Source organism: Entelurus aequoreus, linkage group LG23, assembly GCF_033978785.1.
Source record: "Entelurus aequoreus isolate RoL-2023_Sb linkage group LG23, RoL_Eaeq_v1.1, whole genome shotgun sequence".
NCBI classification, from domain to species: Eukaryota; Metazoa; Chordata; class Actinopteri; order Syngnathiformes; family Syngnathidae; genus Entelurus; species Entelurus aequoreus.
In genome coordinates this window covers 38607782-38632579 of record NC_084753.1, presented here as the reverse complement: position 1 = coordinate 38632579, position 24798 = coordinate 38607782, and the positions used below count along the sequence as shown (strand labels likewise).

At 40.7% G+C, this 24798-nt stretch overlaps 3 protein-coding genes across 3 annotated transcripts in view; all 3 read right to left on the bottom strand.

Moving 5' to 3' along the window:
* LOC133640602 (gastrula zinc finger protein XlCGF57.1-like) overlaps positions 1-24798 on the bottom strand; it is an 87824-nt gene that overhangs the window by 34245 nt on the left and 28781 nt on the right. The window lies entirely within an intron of this gene.
* LOC133640629 (gastrula zinc finger protein XlCGF57.1-like) lies at positions 1988-12488 on the bottom strand. Its single transcript, XM_062034155.1, has 2 exons — positions 12063-12488; positions 1988-4325 (listed from the first exon to the last, which is right to left on the bottom strand). Exons 1-2 carry the CDS (start codon positions 12184-12186, stop codon positions 2713-2715), a joined length of 1737 nt encoding a protein of 578 aa, XP_061890139.1. The 5' UTR covers positions 12187-12488; the 3' UTR covers positions 1988-2712.
* The window catches only part of LOC133640870 (gastrula zinc finger protein XlCGF8.2DB-like), an 8544-nt gene continuing 3874 nt past the window's right edge, over positions 20129-24798 (bottom strand). The window contains exon 4 of the mRNA XM_062034554.1: positions 20129-20157. Coding sequence (XP_061890538.1) covers positions 20129-20157 — 29 coding nt within the window. The remainder of the gene's footprint in view (positions 20158-24798) is intronic.

Genomic DNA, 24798 nt, shown 5'->3' with positions numbered 1-24798 from the left:
CCATGTTGATTGTTCAGTGGAATGCCAGAAGTCTAATAGCAAACAGACAGGAATTAAAGGGATATGTTGGAGTCACATTTCCTTATTTGTTTATATTTTGTTTTCTCTAATTGATTGCTGGCCTCAGTTCATGCTGAATTTCCTATTCGGCAGATTGCTCCGCCCACTTCCTCTTGACAATCAGGAAGTGTTGACAGGGATGGGACCGTTGCTATGGTGCGGTTGCCATGGTGCGGTTGCCATGGTAGCCTCCTTTAATTGGGTTCAGGTGTGAGCACTGGTGGGGCGATTGCATGGAGGACAAACAGTTTTCGACCGTGTCGTGCCGTGTGTGGTCAGGTCTCGCTGCTGTGACAATGTGCCATTCAAGGTCAGCATACATAATGTTCTATAACCTACATTTGATTTAATTTTGATAGCTTGGAATAAACGGATTGTCATATCCAAACACATTTCTACAGAACTGGACATTCAATCGTTTGCACGCGTCAAACTGGTCAACACAGTCGCCCTCAGTATCAGCCCAAAGGTAAGGGCTGTACAATGATAATAAAATGCCTCATAGCCGATTATACAAATGTGATGAATTCATCTTGATACTGTCCTGCCACAGTGAATATGTTTCCCTTTTAAAGGGCAAAGTCCTCCCAGGGTCTTTTGTCCTAATAGATAAAGTGAGGAGACTATAATTTAGGAAAACAATTTATTTCACAAATTGACTAGAAGAAGTTACACATTTTTACATGTAGTTAAATTCGACAGAACACCTGCATCATCTTCTCAACAACACCCACATTCTTACATGCAACATATTTAAGAATGGCGGTAATAAATAAATACAAAGTGTATTCGGATGCAAACAATTATTGACAATGTTTACTCTATTAAACGACATATATGTGCACATGTATGCACTGATTAAAAATACAGAACTATAATGCCCACGTGCCTGACTTTCTCCATCAAACGCCATCTTGCTTTTTCCTAGTGAAAAGGACGTCAAAACAAAATGTATGCATTCTTTCCAACAGCCGCTGGGTGGCAGCAGAGGCTCCATGTATTACCTGAAGAAACATTTGACTTCTGACCTTTCCACATTATTTATCTCATCTTTACTGCTGGAGTTCAGCTCACTGAGGATGTAAGCTCCATTTTGGTATTTTAATTATCTTTAATTATTCATAAACAGGCTTAAAACAAACCATTATTATCATTACTGCCTCATTTTTTTTCACTCTCTACTAATTCAAACAATTCTAGCACAAAAACATTCAGGATGTTCATACAAACAATATTACACATCCCCAAACGTACCACTTTATTATGGTATTAATTAAATATATTATTACGTTGAATATTCACATGTTTATAACAGTGCTGAACATTTTAATTTCCCCTCGGGGATTAATAAAGTATTTCTGATTGTGATAATTACATCACTCTCATAAAGCCTTTAAAGCTGAATATGTTTTTTACCATAGCTCAGCTTCACAATGTTGGAATATTGACTGCTGATATTAATATTCTTCTATTGTTTAGAATATTACACTTTTCTCTTTTACTTTGCTCAAAAGAACAAGATGAAAGTGTCTTTAATTGTCACTACTGAGTGTAACTATATATAATTATGTATATAATAATCTTCCATTCTTCACCTTCATTACCGCTTGACTTAACTCTAATCTTATTTTATCCAGAGAGAACTTGACCACGTCAATAAACTGTCACTAAACTTCAATAACACTAAATATATCATATTTGGATATTGTAAAAATGGAAAACACAAATTATGATGGATAATATTGAAATTAAAGGAATAAAGGTAATCACATTTTTAGGAGTTAATATAGATGATGAAGTAAGCTGGACACTACATATAAATCATATAAAGAAAACATTAAAAAATGGAGTGCAATACTAAATAGAATAAAATACATACTTACAAATATTAACTACAATTATTGTACCCAACTTTAGTTGAAGCATACATTGTTTATTGCATAAAGGTCTGGGGACATACATATAAAACAATCACACAACAATATTCATATTACAAAAGAGAGTAATAAAGATAATTAATAGAATGGATAATAGAGACCCAACAAATGATTCATAAAGTCACACATTTTAAAAGTAAATGATCTTGTATAAAAGACAACTGCTCAAATGATGTATAAAGTAAATAATAATATGCTTCCAGAAGTGGTCCAGAAGATGTTTCAGATGTGAACCAGTAAATATGAACTAAGAGGGATTTATGTGTACTCAAAAGCAAAGGTATGAACACATGCAAAACAAATATGTATATCATATAAAGGAGTTCATCTATGGAATCATCTACAATTAGAACATAAAATATGTAACCCTTCATTATTTCGAAAAACCTATACAAAAACACTTATGATTAAGTATGAAAGTGAATTATGAATATCTACACATAAAAGGTCTACTGTAACACATGTTATGTACTGTTTATTCTCACCTTTTCAGTCAAATTGTTCTGTTCATTTTAAAGTACACAAATGTGTATATTAACTCATGTACTTGACTGAAATAAAAGCACTAATCTGAAGTATTTACTCTAAATATGTTATAAGCATAATAACAAGATGGTGTTACACACACAACAATGATGTCACACATGTTATATGTGCTGATGTTGTTAGGAAGTCAAAGTGAAAGTTTTGACAGTTTATTTCAAATCCTGCATCTTCATTTGCTGCTGCTGTTCTCACCAGCACACTTGTGTTTCTTACACTGGTACTTAGAAGAGAATCTTTCACCACACACACTGCAACTCAACACTTTCTCTCCTGTGTGTGTTCTCATGTGTACTGTACAAGATTGTTGGAGACGAAAGCTTTTGTTGCAGCTTGAACAGGAAAATGGTTTTTCACCAGAGTGCGTTCTCATGTGTAATTTTAATTGCCGTCTTTCTACATAACTTTTACTACATACTGAACATATAAAAGGTTTTTCACCTGTGTGTGTTCTCATGTGTACTGTACAAGATGTTGGGTAACGGAAACTTTTGTGGCAGCTTGAACAGGAGAAAGGTTTTTCACCAGAGTGCGTTCTCATGTGTAATTTTAAATGTGTATTTGTTACAAAACTTTTACCACATTCTGAGCAGGAAAAAGGTTTTTCTCCAGTGTGTCTTCTCATGTGCACTTTGAAATAGTCCCTTTGAGTAAAATCTTTACCGCAGGTTGAACATAAAAAAGGTTTTTCTCCAGTGTGTATTCTCATGTGCACATTGAAATTGCCCCTTTTAGTAAAGTCTTTACCGCAGATTGAACATGAAAAAGGTTTTTCATCAGTGTGTATTCTCATGTGTACTTTTAAATATGTATTTGCTACAAAACTTTTACCACATTCTGAGCAGGAAAAAGGTTTTTCTCCAGTGTGTATTCTCATGTGTGCTTTGAAATGGTACCTTTGAGTAAAATCTTTACCGCAGATTGAACATGAAAACAGTTTTTCTCCAGTGTGTATTCTCATGTGTACTTTTAAACCTTGATTTCTTACAAAACGTTTATCACATTCTGAGCAGGAAAAAGGTTTTTCTCCAGTGTGTGTTCTCATGTGTATTTTGAAACTGTGCTTTTTAGTAAAATCTTTACCGCAGATTGAACATAAAAAAGGTTTTTCTCCAGTGTGTGTTCTCATGTGTGTTTTGAAATTGTGCTTTTTAGTAAAATCTTTATCGCAGATTGAACATGAAAACGGTTTTTCTCCAGTGTGTGTTCTCATGTGTCTTTTCATATTGCTACGGTCATTAAAAGTTTTGTCACAGTGAGAACATGTGAAGTGTGTGTTGTCAGTGTGACATGTCTTATCATCTTTAGAGTGTTCATCATCAGTGTCAGGAGAGTGTGACGTTGTGTCCTCACTATCTGATAGTGGAGCTAAGAGCTTGTCTGCTTGTGATCCTCCACAGTGGTCTCCATCAGCTTCTGTTGTCATGTGTTGAGTTGAGCTGCTGCTTGGAGGCTCCGCCTCTCTCTTCTCCTCACTTTCACCTTTGACCTCATCATCTTCACTCTTCACACTGATGAAGTGTCTCCTGTGTTCCTCTATGAAGTGGGGGGACAGCCGCTGTTTTTCTTCCTCTTTGACGTAGGAGGGCTGCGGATCCTCCGGTTCCTCTTTTACGTGAAGGGACTGTATATTCTCAATGTGAGGAGTCTGTGACTCTTCCTTTTCATCTTTAAAGTGGGGGGGCTGTGGCTCCTCTTCTTTCACGTGGAGGTGCTGTGACCTCTTCTGCTCCGTATTGGAGGACCCCTCCTGCTGCTCAGGTGGACGATATTTTTCACAGACGTCTGCAGGACACAAGAAGACAAACACATGCTGGGATCGACATAGATAAGATTTTACCAATTCAGATTTCATTTTCAATTCTGCTTTCACGATTTGGTTATTTGTGCACTCAATTTTGCTTTCACATTCAGTAAAAAGGAGAAGAAACAGGTCGATTAGCATCAACTTTGACGAGTTGAGAAGTAACATGAGCGTACAAAGCCAACAGTGAGGTCTTAAGAGGCACAGATTTTACGGGTCCCCCATGAGGTGCCAGAGGGCCCTAAGGACAATATTCTGCTTTGAAAATATCTTTCAAATAAAAATATTTTTGGCAAGAAATTAACAAAATACTACACATTATTTTGTGGCAATTACAAAAGAATGTCCAGGATAATTCTCGGGGCATTCAATCAATCACAACTGGACTGTTAAACTGAACATATATACATAAATATACAGTATATATATATATATATATATACATACCCCGCCTTACACCCCATTGTAGCTGAGATAGGCTCCAGCACCCCCTGCGACTCCAAAAGGGATAAGCGGTAGAAAATGGATGGATGGATGGATATATATACATATACACATGCATATATACAGTCGCGATCAAAAGTTTACATACACTTGTAAAGAACATCATGTCATGGCTGTCTTGAGTTTCCAATCATTTCTACAACTCTTATTTTTTTGTGATAGAGTGATTGGAGCACATACTTGTTGGTCACTAAAAACATTCATGAAGTTTGCTTCTTTTATGAATTTATTATGGGTCTACTGAAAATGTGAGCAAATGTGCTGGGTCAAAAGTATACATACAGCAAAGTTAATATTTGCTTACATGTCCCTTGGCAAGTTTCACTGCAATAAGGTGCTTTTGGTAGCCATCCACAAGCTTCTGCTTGAATTTTTGATCACTCCTCTTCACAAAATTGGTGCAGTTCAGCTAAATGTGTTGGTTTTCTGACATAGACTTGTTTCTTCAGCATTGTCCACACGACTTTGGGAATTTCCCGACGGTAAGTAGTACGTCATTTTTTTAATTACAGCAAAATCGTCATTTTTTTAATGCATTTTAGGTGACACAAAGTCAGGCACATGTGCACTAGCGTTGTTTGGCTTGATAATCATGGCGGACAAGCTACACGGACTTTGCTACGGTGATTTGCCCGAGTAAACGGAGCCAAGCGCTTGGGGTACTGTAATTTTCCCTCGCTTCCCGCCGTGCGTTTAAGAGTGCACTGCTGTGTTTAGATGGAGACAGGTGTGGACAATATTGGAGACACTTGTCCCCAAACTAAAAGTATACAGCGAAGGAAAAAACTATTTGATGTTGCTTTTATTTTCTCAATACATTGTCCATCAGCTGCTGTGACTGAGAGTTAATGAGGTGAGGAAACATGCAGCAGGTGATGTGTCGTGAACGTTGTCACAACTTGTTTATAAAGTAATTATGTTTTTTTACTGGGATGTTCACTTCTCCTTTATTTAACTGCAAACTGTATCAGTGTTCAATTAACATCAATACTAGCTAAAATGTTTTGTCATCTCATTGAATTGAACGCTGGCTGTGAAGATTGTGTATTCGAAGTGAGAGGTGTCACTAGTCTTTATTTTTGTTGGCCAAACTGTTGCACTGAACTACAAGGAGGCGTTGTTGTAGAAGAACGAAGCTTGTTTATTAGACTTCATCTTCATTAGTCAAACTGCTTTGAGTTTTATGTTAATATCAAAAAGTAAACGCCATGATTTAATTGTGTTTTTTTCATGTCACAAAGGTGTTATATGTTTGACATGACATATTTCTGCTCTAACTCTTAATGGATCTGTCCCGATACAGCATCCATATATATATATATATATATATATATATATATATATATATATATATATATATATCCTCAGTGTGTATGGTGCTGAATCTGATTTGATGCCGAAGAGATTGAAGAAATCTGTTTTAGCTAGGGATCGGTTACTTTGCTCATCCAGGACTGCAAACATTTTGACAGCCTTCTCTCTTTGGCCAGCAGGGTATGCTCTGACTAAACACATTTTGGAACAGGATTTTGGAGTCACCGAATTGCCATAGATCTCAGTACACTTTGATGTCACTGATGGGATGAGATCTTCATTATTCTCCCCGCCTTGATCTTCCTTCACTGGGGAGTTCTCTGTTGTTGGTGGTGGACCAGGGTGAAGCGCTGTTATGTGCCTAGTGCTGTCACGCTCTTTACATTGCACGGCTTTTTCACAATTCTTCGCCATGTGTCTCGTAGATGCGCAACATCGATAACAGTTGTGTTGCTCTTTCAGATAAGCCTTTCTTTCTTCGAGTGGTTTGTTTCGGAAGCCACGGCATTTGCCTAGAGGGTGAGGCTTATTGTGGATGGGACATATTTTATCTGGGTCTTCAGATTTATTTTCTTGGAAGTTGTACTTAGCTTCAAGTACTGTCGCCACTTCAGTTTTCTTTACGGGCACTGGTGTCCTGTAATTCAGTTGAAGTCGTTCTTGTCTAGCATTAGTTACGCTACCACTGGTGACACATGCAAAGCTGGGATCATTGCGGATCCTAGCTTCTTCCATAATGAAGTTCACAAAGAAGTGTCCCTTTTGTATGCTGAGCCTGCACTAACCCATTTTTCTTGGAGACGATATGGTAGCTTGATCAGGATGGGACTAATGCCATGAGCTGTGTCAAGATGAAGAAGACCGGGTAAGAGTTCATTTGACTTTGCTGCGTCCAACTCAAGAAGAAGGTCCCCGAACTCTCTCAGTCTTTGGTTGTCTGTGTTTGAGATATTTGGGAAGTTCTCAAGTTTTTTAAGTAAAGCATGCTCAATTATTTCAGGTGCACCGTATGACTCCTCTAGCCTCTGCCACACCATTTCGAACCCAGCTTCTGCATTATGTATGTACACAACTCTTAATCTCTTAGCTTGTTCTGCTGATTGAGGTCCAAGCCATTTAGCCAGCATATCCAATTCCTGGCGTGCACTGAGATCTAGGTCCCTTGTGGAGCCCATGAATGATGCCTTCCAGGCACAGTAATTTTGTGGTTGGTCATCAAACTTGAGAAGACCAGAGCTAACCATCTCTTTACGCATTAGGTATTTAGCCAGGTCTGATGCACCCCGATTGTCGAAGGAAGTTGCTCCTTGTGCGGAAAAGTGATGAGGCTGGGTATGGTGGAATGATTTTTGATATGAAGAATCTATCCTTTGAGTTGTGAAGGTGTCTTTTGATGGACTTGCAGTAATACGAAGCGGTGGAGTCCCCACGTCTCCCCGATGTGGTTGTTTGTGGTGCTGGACAGGTAGGTAATTGGGCACATGGTACTTTACATTATCCATCTCTTGTTTATTAGCCGTTGTGTTGACCTTAACATCTTCATCGTTGTCCATTGTCTGCTGGCGCGCTGAGGAAGAGGTCAGTCAGTATTGGCTGATTTCAAGAATGGAGTGAGTGTTGGCCATGAGATGCCTCTGACAGTTGCTCCACAAACTCTTTAGTGCGTTCTACTAGGCTTAGTACTGGCATATTAAATTCAAATTGGCTTCTTTGGATATCACTTTCTTCTTGAGCTGATATGTCTAAAACATGTGCTTCAGCTGCTGCTGCTTCAGCGGCTTTTGCTGATTTTAACAGGAGCAGATTAGCTTGTATTTCCGCTTGCTGTTTTAGCATTTCTGCGAGGATGAAAGATTTGTGGATGAGGAAAGTGAGAGTGAAGGACTACAGTGCAATGCAGGGTGTATCTTTTTTCGCTCTGACCGTAACTTAGGTACAAGGGTTCATTGGATCCCACACTTTCTCCTTTTTCTATTGTGGATCACGGATTTGTATTTTAAACCACCTCGGATACTATATCCTCTTGAAAATGAGAGTCGAGAACGCGAAATGGACATTCACAGTGTCTTTTATCTCCACGACAATACAACGGTGAAACACTTTAGCTACGGAGCTAACGTGATAGCATTGGGCTTAACTGCAGATAGAAACAAAATAAATAAACCCCTGACTGGAAGGATAGACAGAAAATCAACAATACTATTAAACCATGGACATGTAAATACACGGTTAATACTTTCCAGCTTGGCGAAGCTTAAAAATGCTGTTGCTAACGACGCCATTGAAGCTAACTTAGCAACGGGACCTCACAGAGCTATGATAAAAACATTAGCGCTCCACCTACACCAGCCAGCCCTCATCTGCACATCAACACCCGTGCTCACCTGCGTTCCAGCGATCGACGGAAGGACGAAGGACTTCACCCGATCATCCGTGCGGTCGGCGGCTAGAGCGAACTTGCTAGCGTCGGCTAGCGCGTCTGCTATCCAACAAAGTCTTCCTGGTTGTGTTGCTGTAGTCCGCCGCTAATACACCGATCCCACCTACAACTTTCTTCTTTGCAGTCTCTATTGTTCATTAAACAAATTGCAAAAGATTCACCAACACAGATGTCCAGAATACTGTGGAATTATGAAATGAAAACAGAGCGGTTTTGTATTGGATTCAATGGGCTCCGAATACTTTTGTTTAACTAGTCACGTCACGCGCATACGTCATCATACATAGACGTTTTCAACCGGAAGTTTAGCGGGAAATTTAAAACTGCACTTTATAAGTTAACCCGGCCGTATTGGCATGTGTTGCAATGTTAAAATGTCATCATTGATATATAAACTATCAGACTGCGTGGTCGGTAGTAGTGGCTTTCAGTAGGCCTTTAACACGTGCACTTTCTGCTTTAGCACGTGCTTTTGCAGCAGCAACGCTCACTGACGTCATCCGACTTGAGTGAGATGAATGTGACGATCTTGAACTTCTTTCATGTTCGCTTATGTCTTCTTTTGAATGCTCCATGGTGTGCTGTTTACCACTGGATGTTGAAGAGAATGCTGCGTTATGTCTCTGTGAAGCCCGCTGGGCTTTTAGTCTTTTTACCGCTCTGCCCTCACTATATGTGATGAGGTTGTACAGCTTGGCAGACAACTAACAACCAATCCAGGACGTTCTAATAAAGTCCCAAAGCAGATGAATCCATTTAGGCTCTTTATTGTTGTTGATCTTGCTTTGTCTTGCACTGGACTTTTATTTTTTATTGTAAAAAGACTTATCTTTTCCAAGGCTTGTAAGAGCTAACACAACTTGTCTGACTCTCATTGTCTCATAACTGGACTAACGTCGTAAACTGGAAGTGTCCAAACTAATGTCATTAGTTTGGGCACTTCCGGTTTACTATGTTAGTCCAGTTCATAAACAATGAGAAGTAGACGAGTTGTGTTAACTCCTATGTCCTATAATCATGTTTATTGTGTGTATGTCCTATAATCATGTTTATTGTGTGTATGTCCTATAATCATGTTTATTGTGTGTATGTCCTATAATCATGTTTATTGTGTGTATGTCCTATAATCATGTTTATTGTGTGTATGTCCTATAATCATGTTCACCTATAAAAACACCATAGTTAAAGGTCAGTTATTTTCATGTTGCTGCTGACATTTAAACGTGTCCTCTTAAACCAGCGCACTTTATTTCAATGTTGTTGTTTTTTAATTGGAGATTTAATTGGACTTTTCTTATATTAGTTTCAAGGCTTTTAATTTTTTTGTTGTCTCAAAACCCCTCTTAGGTTGGGATCCTATAATACAAAACCTACTTTTCTTTCTTGTTGGTACCTGTTTTTGTGTATTTGGATTCAGGAATGATCTTTTATTTTTTAGAATGTTTTTGATCCGAAACGATACAGTTAGTTGAAAATTCAGTACATAAAAATTCAGTTAAAAAAAATGCAGCGCTGAAAAATGTGCTGCTTCAAAAAGCAAGACTCACTTCCGTTAAAAGACTAAAACCATGGAGCCTGTCTCAGAAGCAGCCAATGAGGTGTCAGGTTTAAAGTCACGTGACTCGGGTCTTGCAAAACAGCACAAAAAAGGCAATTAACTTTGCTACCTGGGGATAATACAACATAATTAACATTTAAATGCTGCCTGCTGGATGTTTTCAAACTATAGAAATGATTCCAATGGTTAAAATCTGCACTTTTGAGTGACATACGAGTTAGTAGGTGTCATGACATGCAGTTCAAGTGACTGTGGTACACAATGTGACCAGCAGATGGTGCTGGATAATGATGTTCAAGTAAACGTAAGGAAGAAGACACAAGCGCTGTTTCAACCCTCTGCGCATCCACTCGGCGCAGACGTGATCCCATGTACAAATATCGCGACATGCTAATTTAGCCGCTATCAAAACAACTAGCCCGTCACTGCTGATTTCATTTCAACAATTAAAAATAGGAACATGATAGTAAATAAAGCCACGTTTCCACTGCTGGATGCTGTGTTCAATCGTGTCCATGATGTTTTAACGTTTAGGGGACGTGCTGTCATGAAATAAATAAAACATATTCCGGTGGTGGTGGTCAATGTCACTACTCCATAGGTACCGGAAGACTACGTCACTTCCTGGACTTACAATTGTTTTTACAAAGGTGCTTTTGAAACGTCACATTCTGTGATATTTGAATATTTTATTAATGTTTTGTATAAAAACTAGCTTACATAGGAGTAAAAGGGAACACGATTATAAACATGAACAAGGGGTAGATGTAAAAAATCGGGGAGTATTATGGCCACAATTTCAATCACTTTCACTCTTCTGTCATTGCAATGAATGACGTAAGGGGGCGCCACTGACTCACATCATGTGATTTATTATTTAAATGTTGATTTATTTTTTTTAACAATCCACTTACTTATTTTTAAAAGATCAGTGTGTCATCTTTTATGTGACATTGTTATTCAAGTAAAGATTACAAAAAAGAAAACTATGGTAGTGACAACATGCAGGAACATAACTGACGTAAAACAAGTAAAAAGGAAGTGACGTTGTCTTTGTGCATGCGTGCATTGATCAAGTCTTCCTGAACCGATCGTGCAGGGATTCTAAAACTGTGGTACGTGTACCACTAGTGGTACGCAGGCATCACCTAGTGGTACGCCAAATATCATTTCATTATTTAAGTACAGTGTTTTATTTTCCTACATGCAAACACAGTGTTACTGTTCAAACTGTGTGTAATGTTACAGTAACTAAAAATATTAAATATGCTTGTTAAATAACGTGTCTTCCTTGTTTTTAATGAATAATTAAGGCCTACTATGCTACTGTATTTTAATGCTGTTCATGATGGTGGTACTTGGAAATCCAAGTATTTTCTGAGGTGGTACTTGGTGAAAAAAAGTTTGACAACTACTGACGTAGTGACATTGTAAACTACATTGGCAGACACCATTTTGTTATACCCAAACGGCGTCTGCTCATACATCGCGCTTCCAACGAGATCACGTTTTTTCCCCCGAGTTAGAAAGTTCCAGAACTGTTCACGTTGTACCATCTCAGCTCATTGTTGATCATGTGAATGTTTGAAGTGGAACTAAATGTGATCTCTGAAAGGGGTACACATTATTTCCAAAGCAGGGCCCCCATCCACATATACAATACTAGTACATATCTGATGAAAAACAACATTATTGTTGTTATTTTAATTATAAGTGTGCCAAATCACCTATATTTGAACATTATCTAATGGAAATGACTGCTGTCTGATAATCACATTAATAACACAATAACAATCATGTGTCTGAGTACACCTATTAATCAAAATTAGTCTAACACGTCATGTTCATGTTAATGATGGAATATAAAGTTAGTAAACATGTGAGAGTAAGAAGTAAACAAACCTGTTCTGTGTAACACAACTTGAGGTTTCTTGAAAACAGCCTCCAGTAGTTGAGGTAGTCTTTTGTTCTCTTCTTTTGTTCGAGAAAGTTCCTCCTCGTACTCTGCTATCGTTCTTTCGCACATTTTCACACAATCACAACACTTTACACTCACACTTGATCTTAACTAAGCGATGTGTTGATCGAATCCGCGTCTCTTTGTTAGCAGCTAACAAGCTAAGCTAACTAGCACGCTGAGCTAACTAGCGCGCTAAAAGAACTAGCAAGCTAAGCGGGCCTAATAATGTCCAAAGTTGACTGAGACGAGTGGAGTTTATCCTGACACGGAGGATGAATAAAGTGTAGTTAGTAGCGATGTGAGGAGATGTGCCGAGGCTTAGAAGCGTGTGTGGAGTAAAGGAGGACTTTGCTGCAAAGCGCATATCCTCCACGCATGCGTCACTTAGGGGCGGGGCCAAAGAGTCAAAGTGATGGGCAAGTCATGAACGAACCGTTCAAAATGTATATTTGAATGGTGCCCACACAAAAAACATGGCTACTAATGAATGATATTTCAAATATATAAACTGTATTTGACTTTCAATCAGATAAATATGAAAATAATTAACTAGTACTATTTTAATGCACTTACCGAATTTACTGTAAAAGCTGTTCAAGCTAATAGCATTGTTCTTTACTTAAAAAACAACAACTTGACAATAGTTATTGTTTGCACTTTGGCGTAAAATGCACTGAGTGTATTTTTCTGTGAGTGTTTGGAGTTATTACAGGGGACTCAGCTACCATTATACTTAACAATGCTAATTGCTTCCCCTCATAAATTGTAGCCTGAGTGTTGGATATTGTAATATTTTTTCAGGGCTGTTTGGCTCGACTGTAATGTGTGCACTAAACACATGGACTGATACATTCTTGCATTTGCACTACAAGCTACATTATTGCATTCCCCTTATATTGACTCCTACTAGTCATGCTGCATCCTTTCAGTTATATTGAATGTATATGGAACTGTATGTCTGTATGGAAATGTTAATGTTTATTACTATGCTGGAGTGTAATTGTGTTTTAATTGTCGTCCAGAGTGTGTGTGCTCCTTTAAGAATGGCAGTATGTGAGGTGAGTGACTGAGTAAGTGAGTGGGCAAGTGAGGTGAGGGAGTGGAAGCAGTTAATGTGCAGGAGCGTTAGTAGCTTAGTGGATGTCCGGTTGGCTTTGTGGAAAACATAAATAAAGTGACAGAGTTGCAACGAATCGACAACTGTTGGGTCGTCATTCCGACCCAACAACGGAACTGTAGGACCCACTGCCGGGTAAAGTGGAGGGTTTTACCCCCGACGATACATCGGCCCTGGAGGGAATGTCTCCCCTGCGCTCCTCGACCACTGTCTGGGAGCTGACAATCAGGAAAGGTGTACAATTCTGCATCCGAGAGAACACAACCATTGCAGCCCATCCATCCATTCATCCATTTTCTTCTGCTTATCCGAGGTCGGGTCGCGGGGGCAGCAGCCTAAGCAGAGAAGCCCAGACTTCCCTCTCCCAGCCACCTCATCCAGCTCCTCCCGGGGGATCCCGAAGCGTTCCCAGGCCAGCCGGGAGACATAGTCTTCCTAAAGTGTCCTGGATTTTCTCTGTGGCCTCCTGCCGCTCGGACGTGCCCGAAACACCTCCCTAGGTGGCATCCTGACCAGATGCCCGAACCACCTCATCTGTCTCCTCAATGTGGAGGAGCAGCGGCTTTACTTTGAGCTCCTCTCGGATGACAGAGCTTCTCACCCTATCTCTAAGGGAGAGCCCCACTCATTTTGGCCGCTTGTACCCGTGATCTTGTCCTTTCGGTCATAACCCAAAGCTCATGACCATAGGTGAGGATGGAAACGAAGATCGACCTGTAAATTGAGATCTTTGCCTTCTTCACCACAACGGATCGATACAGCGTCCGCATTACTGAAGATGCCGCACCGATCCACCTGTTGATCTCACGATCCACTCTTCCCTCATTCGTGAACAAGACTCCGAGGTACTTGAACTCCTCCAAATGGGGCAAGATCTCCTCCCCAAATTGGAGATGGCACTTCACCCTTTCCCGGGCGAGAACCATGGACTCGAACTTGGAGGTGCTTATTCTCATCCCAGTCGCTTCACACTCGGCTGCGAACCGATCCAGTGAGAGCTAAAGATCCTGGCCAGATGAAGCCACCAGGACCACATCCTCTGCAGAAAGCAGAGACCGAATCCTGCAGCCACCAAACCGGATCCCCTCAACGCCTTGATTGCGCCAAGAAATTCTGTCCATAAAAGTTATGAACAGAATCGGTGACAAAGGGCAGCCTTGGCAGAGTCCAACCCTCACTAGATACAGGTCCGACTTACTGCCGGCAATGTGGACCAAGCTCTGACACTGATCATACAGGGAGCGGACCGCCAAAATCAGACGGTCCGATACCCCATACTCTCTGAGCACTCCCCACAGGACTTCCCGGGGAACACAGTCGGCCATGCATCCAAAATGTAACATCATCTTGAGGACAAGCAAAGTGTCTGTTGTTTTACAGTTTAATAATCTATTTAATAACAAATGTTCGGACAATACTTTTTTTTTTGAGTATTTATTTCAGGCTTCAAAAGACAAAAGTTGTCTGTTTACAGGAGAGTGTCGGTGAGGCACACACATTTTATCTTAGCTCAGGAATGCATGGGGGAAGGGTTGGAGATAAGCAGGAAACTCTTAGTTAGGAAAAGTAAACACACTCTAAGTAAGGCAAGACATTAGTCTGAATATGATGCATCTAGCAAAGTGAGACAGGCAGAAGAAACAAAGCAATACAGCATAAACACGTCAGAAAAAATACTTGAAGATGAATCTTTAACCAAAACAAGTACTACGAAAATGTTGATTTTTGCTATTAAATCATCAGTAAGCCAACCTTTGGCCCAGGAATCACAGGATATAGATTCACAATACAAGCACCATGTTTGCACCAAAACCCAAACACACACACACACACACACACACACACGCACACACACACACACACTTACACGTGGCACAATAACACATAGTACCATAAATCAAAGCTAGAACCAAATAACTGTCATGACCTGTCATAGTAGGTCAGACCTTGTTCTGGTTTGTGTTGTAATGTTCATGATTGCTGCTCACATGCTTAGTATGTATTACACGTGACACACCCTCGTGCTGCAACGTGACATTCATGCATGACATCACTCCCGGAGAGGCAGGAATAAAGTAAATATTGCATGTTTTCATTTAGGACAAACACAAAGATTTTAACTTGGATTAGTGGTTTGAAAATAGTAACGCTTTACTTGTTACTGAAAAAAGGAGGTCATATCAGAGCATTGCGTTACTAAGTAACACGTTACCAGCATCACTGGAAGTGCCCCAGTATCAGGGGCGAACTAATCAACAGTCTTAGGAGAACTTTATTCAAAGTATTAGAACAAGACTGCAGTTCCTGTGAGGAGCCAGGTCAGATGTATACTTCCATTTGATGTCATCGACCCTTGTCTGAAAGTTGGACCTTGAAAATTGCTGAATGTCATCGTATCAATTAGACACAGATGGTGCCATGTCTCTCTTACACAGTGTCAGTCAGTTTACAATTTTGGGGCCCTGTTGCTCACCAAAATACTGACCCCCCCACTTGGCCGTCAGTGTCCTGTCCATTACAACTTCTTCACAACTCCCCAAGATAGGAGACACTCAGCATCCTTGGGAAGTCGACCCCAGGGGCTGGCGCATACTTGCCAACCTTGAGACTAATACCCCCACAACCAAACTAATACCCCCACAACCAAACTAATACCCCCACAACCAAACTCCTAGCCCTTAACACCCCCCCCCCCCCCCGGGGGGGGGGGTGTTAAGGGCTAGGAGTTTATTTATAGCTAGAATTCACTGAAATTAAAGTATTTCTTATAAATACATATATATATATATATCTATATATATATATCTATATATATATATCTATATATATATATATATATATATATATATATATATATATATCTATATATATATATATATATCTATATATATATATATATATATATAGATATCTATATATATATATATATATATATAGATATATATATATATATATATATATATATATATCTATATATATATATATATATATATAGATATAGATATATATATATATACATATACAGTATATATAGTATAGTAATGAAAACACAAACTGTACTGTACTTGCAGCTTACTTTAAAAAAAACAAAAAACACTTACCTTTCACTATTTGAGTAGCTTTTGTTCTGCCATTTGAGTACTGGCGAGTGATCTCTGAATCTGGGAACCTATCCTTCACGGATTTGTTGAAAACATCCGCAAATGAGAACGGAATGTTGCTTGCAAGGTGGCCCATAATACTGCGTTGCCGCCGCCTTGTGCTTCTCTGACCGTTCATGAGTGACTATATCCATTCGGCCACCGTGTTATGGGTTATAGATAAACCTATGGATAACGGAGACATATATAAGAGTCTCCTTTTCAGGTGAGAGAGGACGCTAAAGGCAGTGCCTTTAAGGCACGCCCCCAATATTGTTTGTCCGGCTTGAAATTTTGTATATTACAACGTGCCGTAGTTTTGAAGCAATGCATGATGGGAATCCGGATGTTGTGTGTCAGTGTATTGTAATAATCCCAGGAATGTAGGCTCTTACGCCTTCTTTGTTTGTTTTGTCTTTATTGCACAAGATGTAATTCAACCACACAACAGCTCCAATGTGTGACTATCCCTTTTCCCGGCAAAACTCAAACACCCACTTCTTATTAACAACGTCACTTCCCTATCCCTCCCGGAAGTCCCGCCCCCCAGCCACAGTCATTGGCTAACACCCCGTAGCCAGCCGCTACAGTATTAACATGCCGGCTGGAATAAACACACGCTGAGAAATAGCTCCATGCCTGCCTACTTTATGGGTTATAGATAAACCTATGGAAAACAGAGACATATACAATAGTCTCCTTTTCAGGACGAGAGACGACGCTAAAGGCAGTGCCTTTAAGGCACGCCCCCAATATAGTTGTCCAGCTGGAAATCGGGAGATTTTCGGGAGAATGGTTGTCCCAGGAGATTTTCGGGAGAGGAACTGAAATTCGGGAGTCCATCCATCCATCCATCCATCTTCTTACGCTTATCCGAGGTCGGGTGGCGGGGGCAGCAGCTTAAGCAGGGAAACCCAGACTTCCCTCTCCCCAGCCACTTCGTCCAGCTCCTCCCGGGGGATCCCGAGGCGTTCCCAGGCCAGCCGGGAGACATAGTCTTCCCAACGTGTCCTGGGTCTTCCCCATGGTCTACTACCGGTCGGACGTGCCCTAAAAACCTCCCTAGGGAGGCGTTCGGGTGGCATCCTGACCAGATGCCCGAACCACCTCATCTGGCTCCTGTTGATGTGGAGGAGCAGCGGCTTTACTTTGAACTCCCCCCGGATGGCAGAGCTTTTCACCCCTATCTCTAAGGGAGAGCCCCGCCACCCGGCGGAGGAAACTCATTTCGGCCGCTTGTACCCGTGATCTTGTCCTTTCGGTCATGACCCAAAGCTCATGACCATAGGTGAGGATGGGAACGTAGATCGACCGGTAAATTGAGAGCTTTGCCTTCCGGCTCAGCTCCTTCTTCCCCACAACGGATCGATACAGTGTCCGCATTACTGAAAACGCCACACCGATCCGCCTGTCGATCTCACCATCCACTCTTCCCTCACTCGTGAACAAGACTCCGAGGTACTTGAACTCCTCCACTTGGGGCAGGGTCTCCTCCGCAACTCGGAGATGGCACTCCACCCTTTTCGGTAGTCTCTCGGAAAATTCAGGAGGGTTGGCAAGTATGGGCTGGCGTATGTACAAACCCCGTTTCCATATGAGTTGGGAAATTGTGTTAGATGTAAATATAAACAGAATACAATGATTTGCAAATCCTTTTCAACCCATATTCAGTTGAATGCACTAGAAATACAAGATATTTGATGTTCAAACTCATAAACTTTATTTTTTTTTTTGCAAATAATAATTAACTTAAAATTTCATGGCTGCAACACGTGCCAAAGTAGTTGGGAAAGGGCATGTTCACCACTGTGTTACATGGCCTTTTCCTTTTAACAACACTCAGTAAAGGTTTGGGAACTGAGGAGACACATTTTTGAAGCTTCTCAGGTGGAATTCTTTCCCATTCTTGCTTGATGTACAGCTTAAGTTGTTCAACAGTCCGGGGGTCTCCCTTGTGGTATTTTAGGCTTCATAATGCGCCACACATTTTCAATGGGAGACAGGTCTGGACTACAGGCAGGCCAGTCTAGTACCCCGCACTCTTTTACTATGAGGCCACGTTGATGTAACACATGGCTTGGCATTGTCTTGCTGAAATAAGCAGGGGCGTCCATGGTAACGTTACTTGGATGGCAACATATGTTGCTCCAAAATCTGTATTTACCATTCAGCATTAATGGTGCCTTCACAGATGTGTAAGTTACCCATGTCTTGGGCACTAATACACCCCCATACCATCACAGATGCTGGCTTTTCAACTTTGCGCCTATAACAATCCAGATGGTTCTTTTCCTCTTTTGGTCCGGAGGACACGACGTCCACAGTTTCTAAAAACAATTTGAAATGTGGACTCGTCAGACCACAGAACACTTTTCCACTTTGCATCAGTCCATCTTAGATGAGCTCAGGCCCAGCGAAGCCGACGGCGTTTCTGGGTGTTGTTGATAAACGGTTTTCGCCTTGCATAGGAGAGTTTTAACTTGCACTTACAGATGTAGCAACCAACTGTAGTTACTGACAGTGGGTTTCTGAAGTGTTCCTGAGCCCATGTGGTGATATCCTTTACACACTGATGTCGCTTGTTGATGCAGTACAGCCTGAGGGATGGAAGGTCACGGGCTTAGCTGCTTACGTGCAGTGATTTCTCCCAGATTCTCTGAACCCTTTGATGATATTACGGAGCGTAGATGGTGAAATCCCTAAATTCCTTGCAATAGCTGGTTGAGAAAGGTTTTTCTTAAACTGTTCAACAATTTGCTCAGGCATTTGTTGACAAAGAGGTGACCCTCGCCCCATCCTTGTTTGTGAATGACTGAGCATTTCATGGAATCTACTTTTATACCCAATCATGGCACCCACCTGTTCCCAATTAGCCTGTTCACCTGTGGGATGTTCCAAATAAGTGTTTGATGAGCATTCCTCAACTTTATCAGTATTTATTGCCACCTTTTCCCAACTTCTTCTTCATGTCTTGCTGGCATCAAATTCTAAAGTTAATCCTTATTTGCACAAAAAATAAGTTTATCAGTTTGAACATCAAATATGTTGTCTTTGTAGCATATTCAACTGAATATGGGTTGAAAAGGATTTGCAAATCATTGTACTCCGTTTATATTTACATCTAACACAATTTCCCAACTCATAAGGAAACGGAGGTTTGTATGTTTATTGTGGTGTTTTATGAGCCCTCACATTCAGTGGATGTCAGCATGATGGGACATTGTTTACCAGAGACTGGCTGGGTGAGGACACACAAGGCCGATGCAAAAGAGGAACAACATTCTTTCTACAAAAACACCAATTCTGATGCACCATTAGATGCTGAAGTGAATTAATTAACACATATTATGTTTTGCTTATGGTGAAGGTTTATATTCACCTTGGAGAAAGCGAAGAACCAAGTTTAAGTAAATAGTAGTATTTCAGTTTGAGCACATAATAAGATAAGGCTTCTTAGTTTGACTTTCACAGGTGGGCTGGATCACTCCTCATAGGGAAGAGGCCCTAATTTGGACTACGGAATGCAGAAGTGATAGCCCTATCCTTGAAGCCCTAACCTGAGAAGAGACTACATGGCATAATTATTTCCCTTGAAGCAGAGACAAACGTGTGTGTGTGTGTGTGTGTGTGTGTGTGTGTGTGTGTGTGTGTGTGTGTGTGTGTGTGTGTGTGTGTGTGTGTGTTTTGGAGGGGTCCAAAGTAATTATATTGGGGGCTGTGCCCTAGTCAAGCTTTATGCTTAGCAACACCCCTAGTGGGAGGTTCCAGTTTCTGGATCATCTGAGAGGTCACAGACATGTTCTCTTCTGGAGGAAGATGTAGGCTATTCTCGCCCTTTTCCAGCTAAAACGAAGGCGCATAGTACCTAAAAATAATAATAAATACCTTGCCTGTGATTGATAATATCTACATTCATCATGTCAAACTACTTCCTTAACGTAAATGACCGCCATAACCACAACACCAGGGGGAGCTCCACTAACCACGTTAAACCCAGATTCCGATCTAACAAAGGTCTTAACTCATTCTCTTTCTATGCCACATCAATGTGGAATGCGCTCCCAACAGTTGTAAAAGAAAGGGCATCTCTATCCTCCTTCAAAACCGCACTAAAACAACACCTCCAGGCAACTTCAATCCTAAACTAACTTTCTCTGATGATGCAATTGTTGATGACTGAAGTGTTGATACCATCAAATCCTAACCCCTCCCCCCCCATATCCCACACCCCGGATTGTAAGTAATGTAAACAATTCATTGTATATACTCTGATGATTATCTTGTGTGATGACTGTATTATGAAAATAGTATATATCTGTATCATGAATCAATGGACCCCGACTTAAACAAGTTGAAAAACTTATTCGGGTGTTACCATTTAGTGGCCAATTGTACGGAATATGTACTTCACTGTGCAACCTAATAATAAAAGTCTCAATCAATCAATCAATCAATTGCCGAAGGACTTGTGATGACACATTTAGTCCTTGGAGGTGAACTGGTAACGTCAACATGAAGGACTGAAATAGTTTCTGAGTCGATCAACATTTTCTGTCTTATCAAAACCACCACACTGAGAAATGACTTGCAAATAATTATTACTTCTTCAAAAGCATGTACCACTTTTTACTTTCATCTTCATCTTTGTGTAAACTTCAAAATGAAAACAGGAGATTTGAGAGATACACAAAAATAATTTTACAGAGGAGATCAAGCTTATTTTATTCCTTCATATTACTTACATTTCTTCCACAAAACTCACATTTGTATGCACATCTGTATAATGGATGATAATGAACCAAAGCTGCTAAAATTGTTGATAACTAGATGACAAAATGTTCTACAATCAGATATTCGATTGTTTGTAATTTCAAGAATACTATCTGCTGGAATAGGAAATCACATGTTCTGTAGGACTGTGTAAGGCAAGCCAACAGCCAGTTCTTATAAATAGTGGTCCATCTTTTGTGGTTAGATAATAAATCATGAGCATACAACACTATAAAACACATATGGCAAATAAAAAGAGCAAAAATAAGTGTATTAAAAACAATACGTTTTCATTATTTTCATATATACCTGATTAAAAGTAAAATACGGTTGATATATTTGAAATATCATTTGTTGCTATGTTTTTTGTGTAGGCACCATGAAAACATACATTTTGAACGGTTCGTTCATGACTTGCCATCACTATGACTCATTGGCGCCGCCCCTAAGTGACGCATGCGTCGAGGATATGCGCTTTGCAGCAAAGTCCTCCTTTACTCCACACACGCTTCTAAGCCTCGGCACATCTCCTCACATCGCTACTAACTACACTTTATTCATCCTCCGTGTCAGGATAAACTCCACTCGTCTCACTCAACTTTGGAGATTATAAGGCCCGCTTATCTTGCTAGTTGTTTTAGCGCGCTAGTTAGCTTAGCATGCTAATTAGCTTAGCTTGTTAGCTGCTAACAAAGAGACGCGGATTTGATCAACACATCGCTTAGTTAAGATCAAGTGTGAGTGTAAAGTGTTGTGATTGTGTGAAAATGTGTGAATGAACGATAGCAGAGTACAAAGAGGAACTTTCTCGGACAAAAGAAGAGAACAAGAGACTACGTCAACTACTGGAGGCTGTTTTCAAGAAACCCTAAGTTGTGTTACACAGAACAGGTTTGTTTACTTCTTACTCTCACATGTTTACTAACTTTATATTTCATCATTAACATGAACATGACGTGTTAGATTCATTTTGATTAATAGGTGTACTCAGACACATGATTGTTATTGTGTTATTAATGTGATTATCAGACCGCAGTCCTTTCTTCCATCCATCCATCTTCTTCCGATTATCCGGGGTCGGGTCGCGGGGGCAGCAGCCTAAGCAGGGAAGCCCAGACTTCCCTCTCCCCTGCCACTTGTCCAGCTCTCCCCCCCCCACACCTCCCCCCACTTTTTTTTCTGAAAAAAGACACTTACGGAAACATCCAAGTAAAAGGTCAGCAAAAGCGGAGGGAGGACAGGTCAGTGTTGACAGGTCATGTTGAGGTCAATGAAAGCCTTTCAGCTCTGTGGACCACTGGAGGGCGGCATTAGTGTTGCGGACCCCATAGCGATATCGACTGACCCTTATAGCGATAGCGACCCTACTGGTGAAAGCCACAAAGTATGCTTATACATATAGCCAAGATGGCGGCGCTTCAATGCAGCGGCTTCTTGCGAGCGCTCCTGGAAGTGTAGACCGATTTGGCAAAAACACCCGTCAATTCAGTCAATTTCATGGCTGGCTCACAGCGTGTTCACGTCCGTGATCACTTACGACCGACTTACAATTCTGGATGTGGAGAGATCGGGCCCTTTTGGGCTGAAAGATGCGTGTACGGTGGACCTACTCGCTAGCTTGGGAATTCTTTGTGAGCTACATCCAGCAGTGGCCTTTGAAGGCAGGGGCGTCCACTACCAGCGGAGACCGTCAACGAAAGAGACGTAAGCGATGCGCTCGGAAGCAGAAGCGGGGGTGTCGGGCGGGGGCTAACAACAAAGCTAAATGCGTTGTTGTTAGCGGGGGCTAACGAAAAAGCTAAATGCTAATCCACAAAGAAGCGCTAATAAGGAGTCTGTTAAGCTAGAACTAACCAGCACCAGGCTGGATAATCCCTGCACACATAGCAATTCTCTTAGAATAATATACAACTCACATAATGTTTTTTTCTGCGTCAGAGGTGGACATTGCATTTTACTGAGGTGGCAAACAATCTAAAAATTCCTGTCATATCAATTCCTAGATATGGTCGAAATTATTTAAAGTGCACTACGCATAATAAACGTAACATTATTAATATTGCTACTACGGATACTTTCAACAAAAAACTCCTCAAAAACAGCCCACTACCTATAATATGGGCTTTTTAAAGGCCTACTGAAACCCACTACTACCGACCACGGCAGTCTGATAGTTTATATATCAATGATGAAATCTTAACATTATAACACATGCCAATACGGCCGGGTTAACTTATAAAGTGACATTTTAAATTTGCCGCTAAACTTCCGGTTCGAAACGCCTCTGAGGATGACGTATGCGTGTGACGTAGCCCGACGAACACGGGTATGCCTTCCACATTGAAGCCGATACGAAAAAGCTCTGTTTTCATTTCATAATTCCACAGTATTCTGGACATCTGTGTTCGTGAATCTGTTTCAATCATGTTCATTGCATTATGGAGAAGGAAGCCGAGCAAGCAAAGAAGAAAGTTGTCGGTGCGAAATGGACGTATTTTTCGAACGTAGTCAGCCACAACAGTACACAGCCGGCGCTTCTTTGTTTACATTCCCGAAAGATGCAGTCAAGATGGAAGAACTCGGATAACAGAGACTCTAACCAGGAGGACTTTTGATTTGGATACACAGACGCCTGTAGAGAACTGGGACAACACAGACTCTTACCAGGATTACTTTGATTTGGATGACAAAGACGCAGACGTGCTACTGTGAGTATGCAGCTTTGGCTTTTTTTTGCGTATGTACGTAACTTTTTTTAAATATATAAGCTTTATGAACCTTGGGTTAGGTGAACGGTCTTTTGGGCTGAGTGATTGTGTGTGTTGATCATGTGTTTGAATTGTATTGGCGTGTTCTATGGAGCTAGGAGCTAGCAGAGGAGCTAGGAGCTAGCATAACACGTACCGTACCGTACGTGCGCGTCACGTACGTAACTTTTAAAAAATATATAAGCTTTATGATCCTTGGGTTAGGTGAACGGTCTTTTGGGCTGAGTGATTGTGTGTGTTGATCGGGTGTTTGAATTGTATTGGCGTGTTCTATGGAGCTAGGAGCTAGCAGAGGAGCTAGGAGCTAGCATAACAAACACGCAGGTGTTATTATGCAGGATTAATTTGTGGCATATTAAATATAAGCCTGGTTGTGTTGTGGCTAATAGAGTATATATATGTCTTGTGTTTATTTACTGTTGTAGTCATTCCCAGCTGAATATCAGGTACCGTGAGTATGCAGCCTTGGCTGCTAAACATTCGATAACTTGACCGTATGTGCGCGTCACGTACGTAACTTTTTAAAAATATATAAGCTTTATGAACCTTGGGTTAGGTAAAACGGTCTTTTGGGCTGAGTGATTGTGTGTGTTGATCAGGTGTTTGAATTGTATTGGCGTGTTCTATGGAGCTAGGAGCTAGCAGAGGAGCTAGGAGCTAGCATAACAAACACGCAGGTGTTTTTATGCAGGATTAATTTGTGGCATATTAAATATAAGCCTGGTTTGTGTTGTGGCTAATAGAGTATATATATGTCTTGTGTTTATTTACTGTTGTAGTCATTCCCAGCTGAATATCAGGTCACCCCCCGGCTCTCACAGCATCTTCCCTATCTGAATAGCTTCAACTCCCCACTAGTCCTTCACTTGCACTTTACTCATCC

Excerpts from the sequence above, each read along its gene's own strand:
- LOC133640629 (XM_062034155.1), bottom strand. The coding sequence starts at position 12,186 with ATGTGCGAAAGAACGATAGCAGAGTACGAGGAGGAACTTTCTCGAACA. Across the intron at positions 4,326-12,062 it reads AGTTGTGTTACACAGAACAG|ACGTCTGTGAAAAATATCGT; the intron begins GTTTGTTTACTT and ends TGTGTCCTGCAG.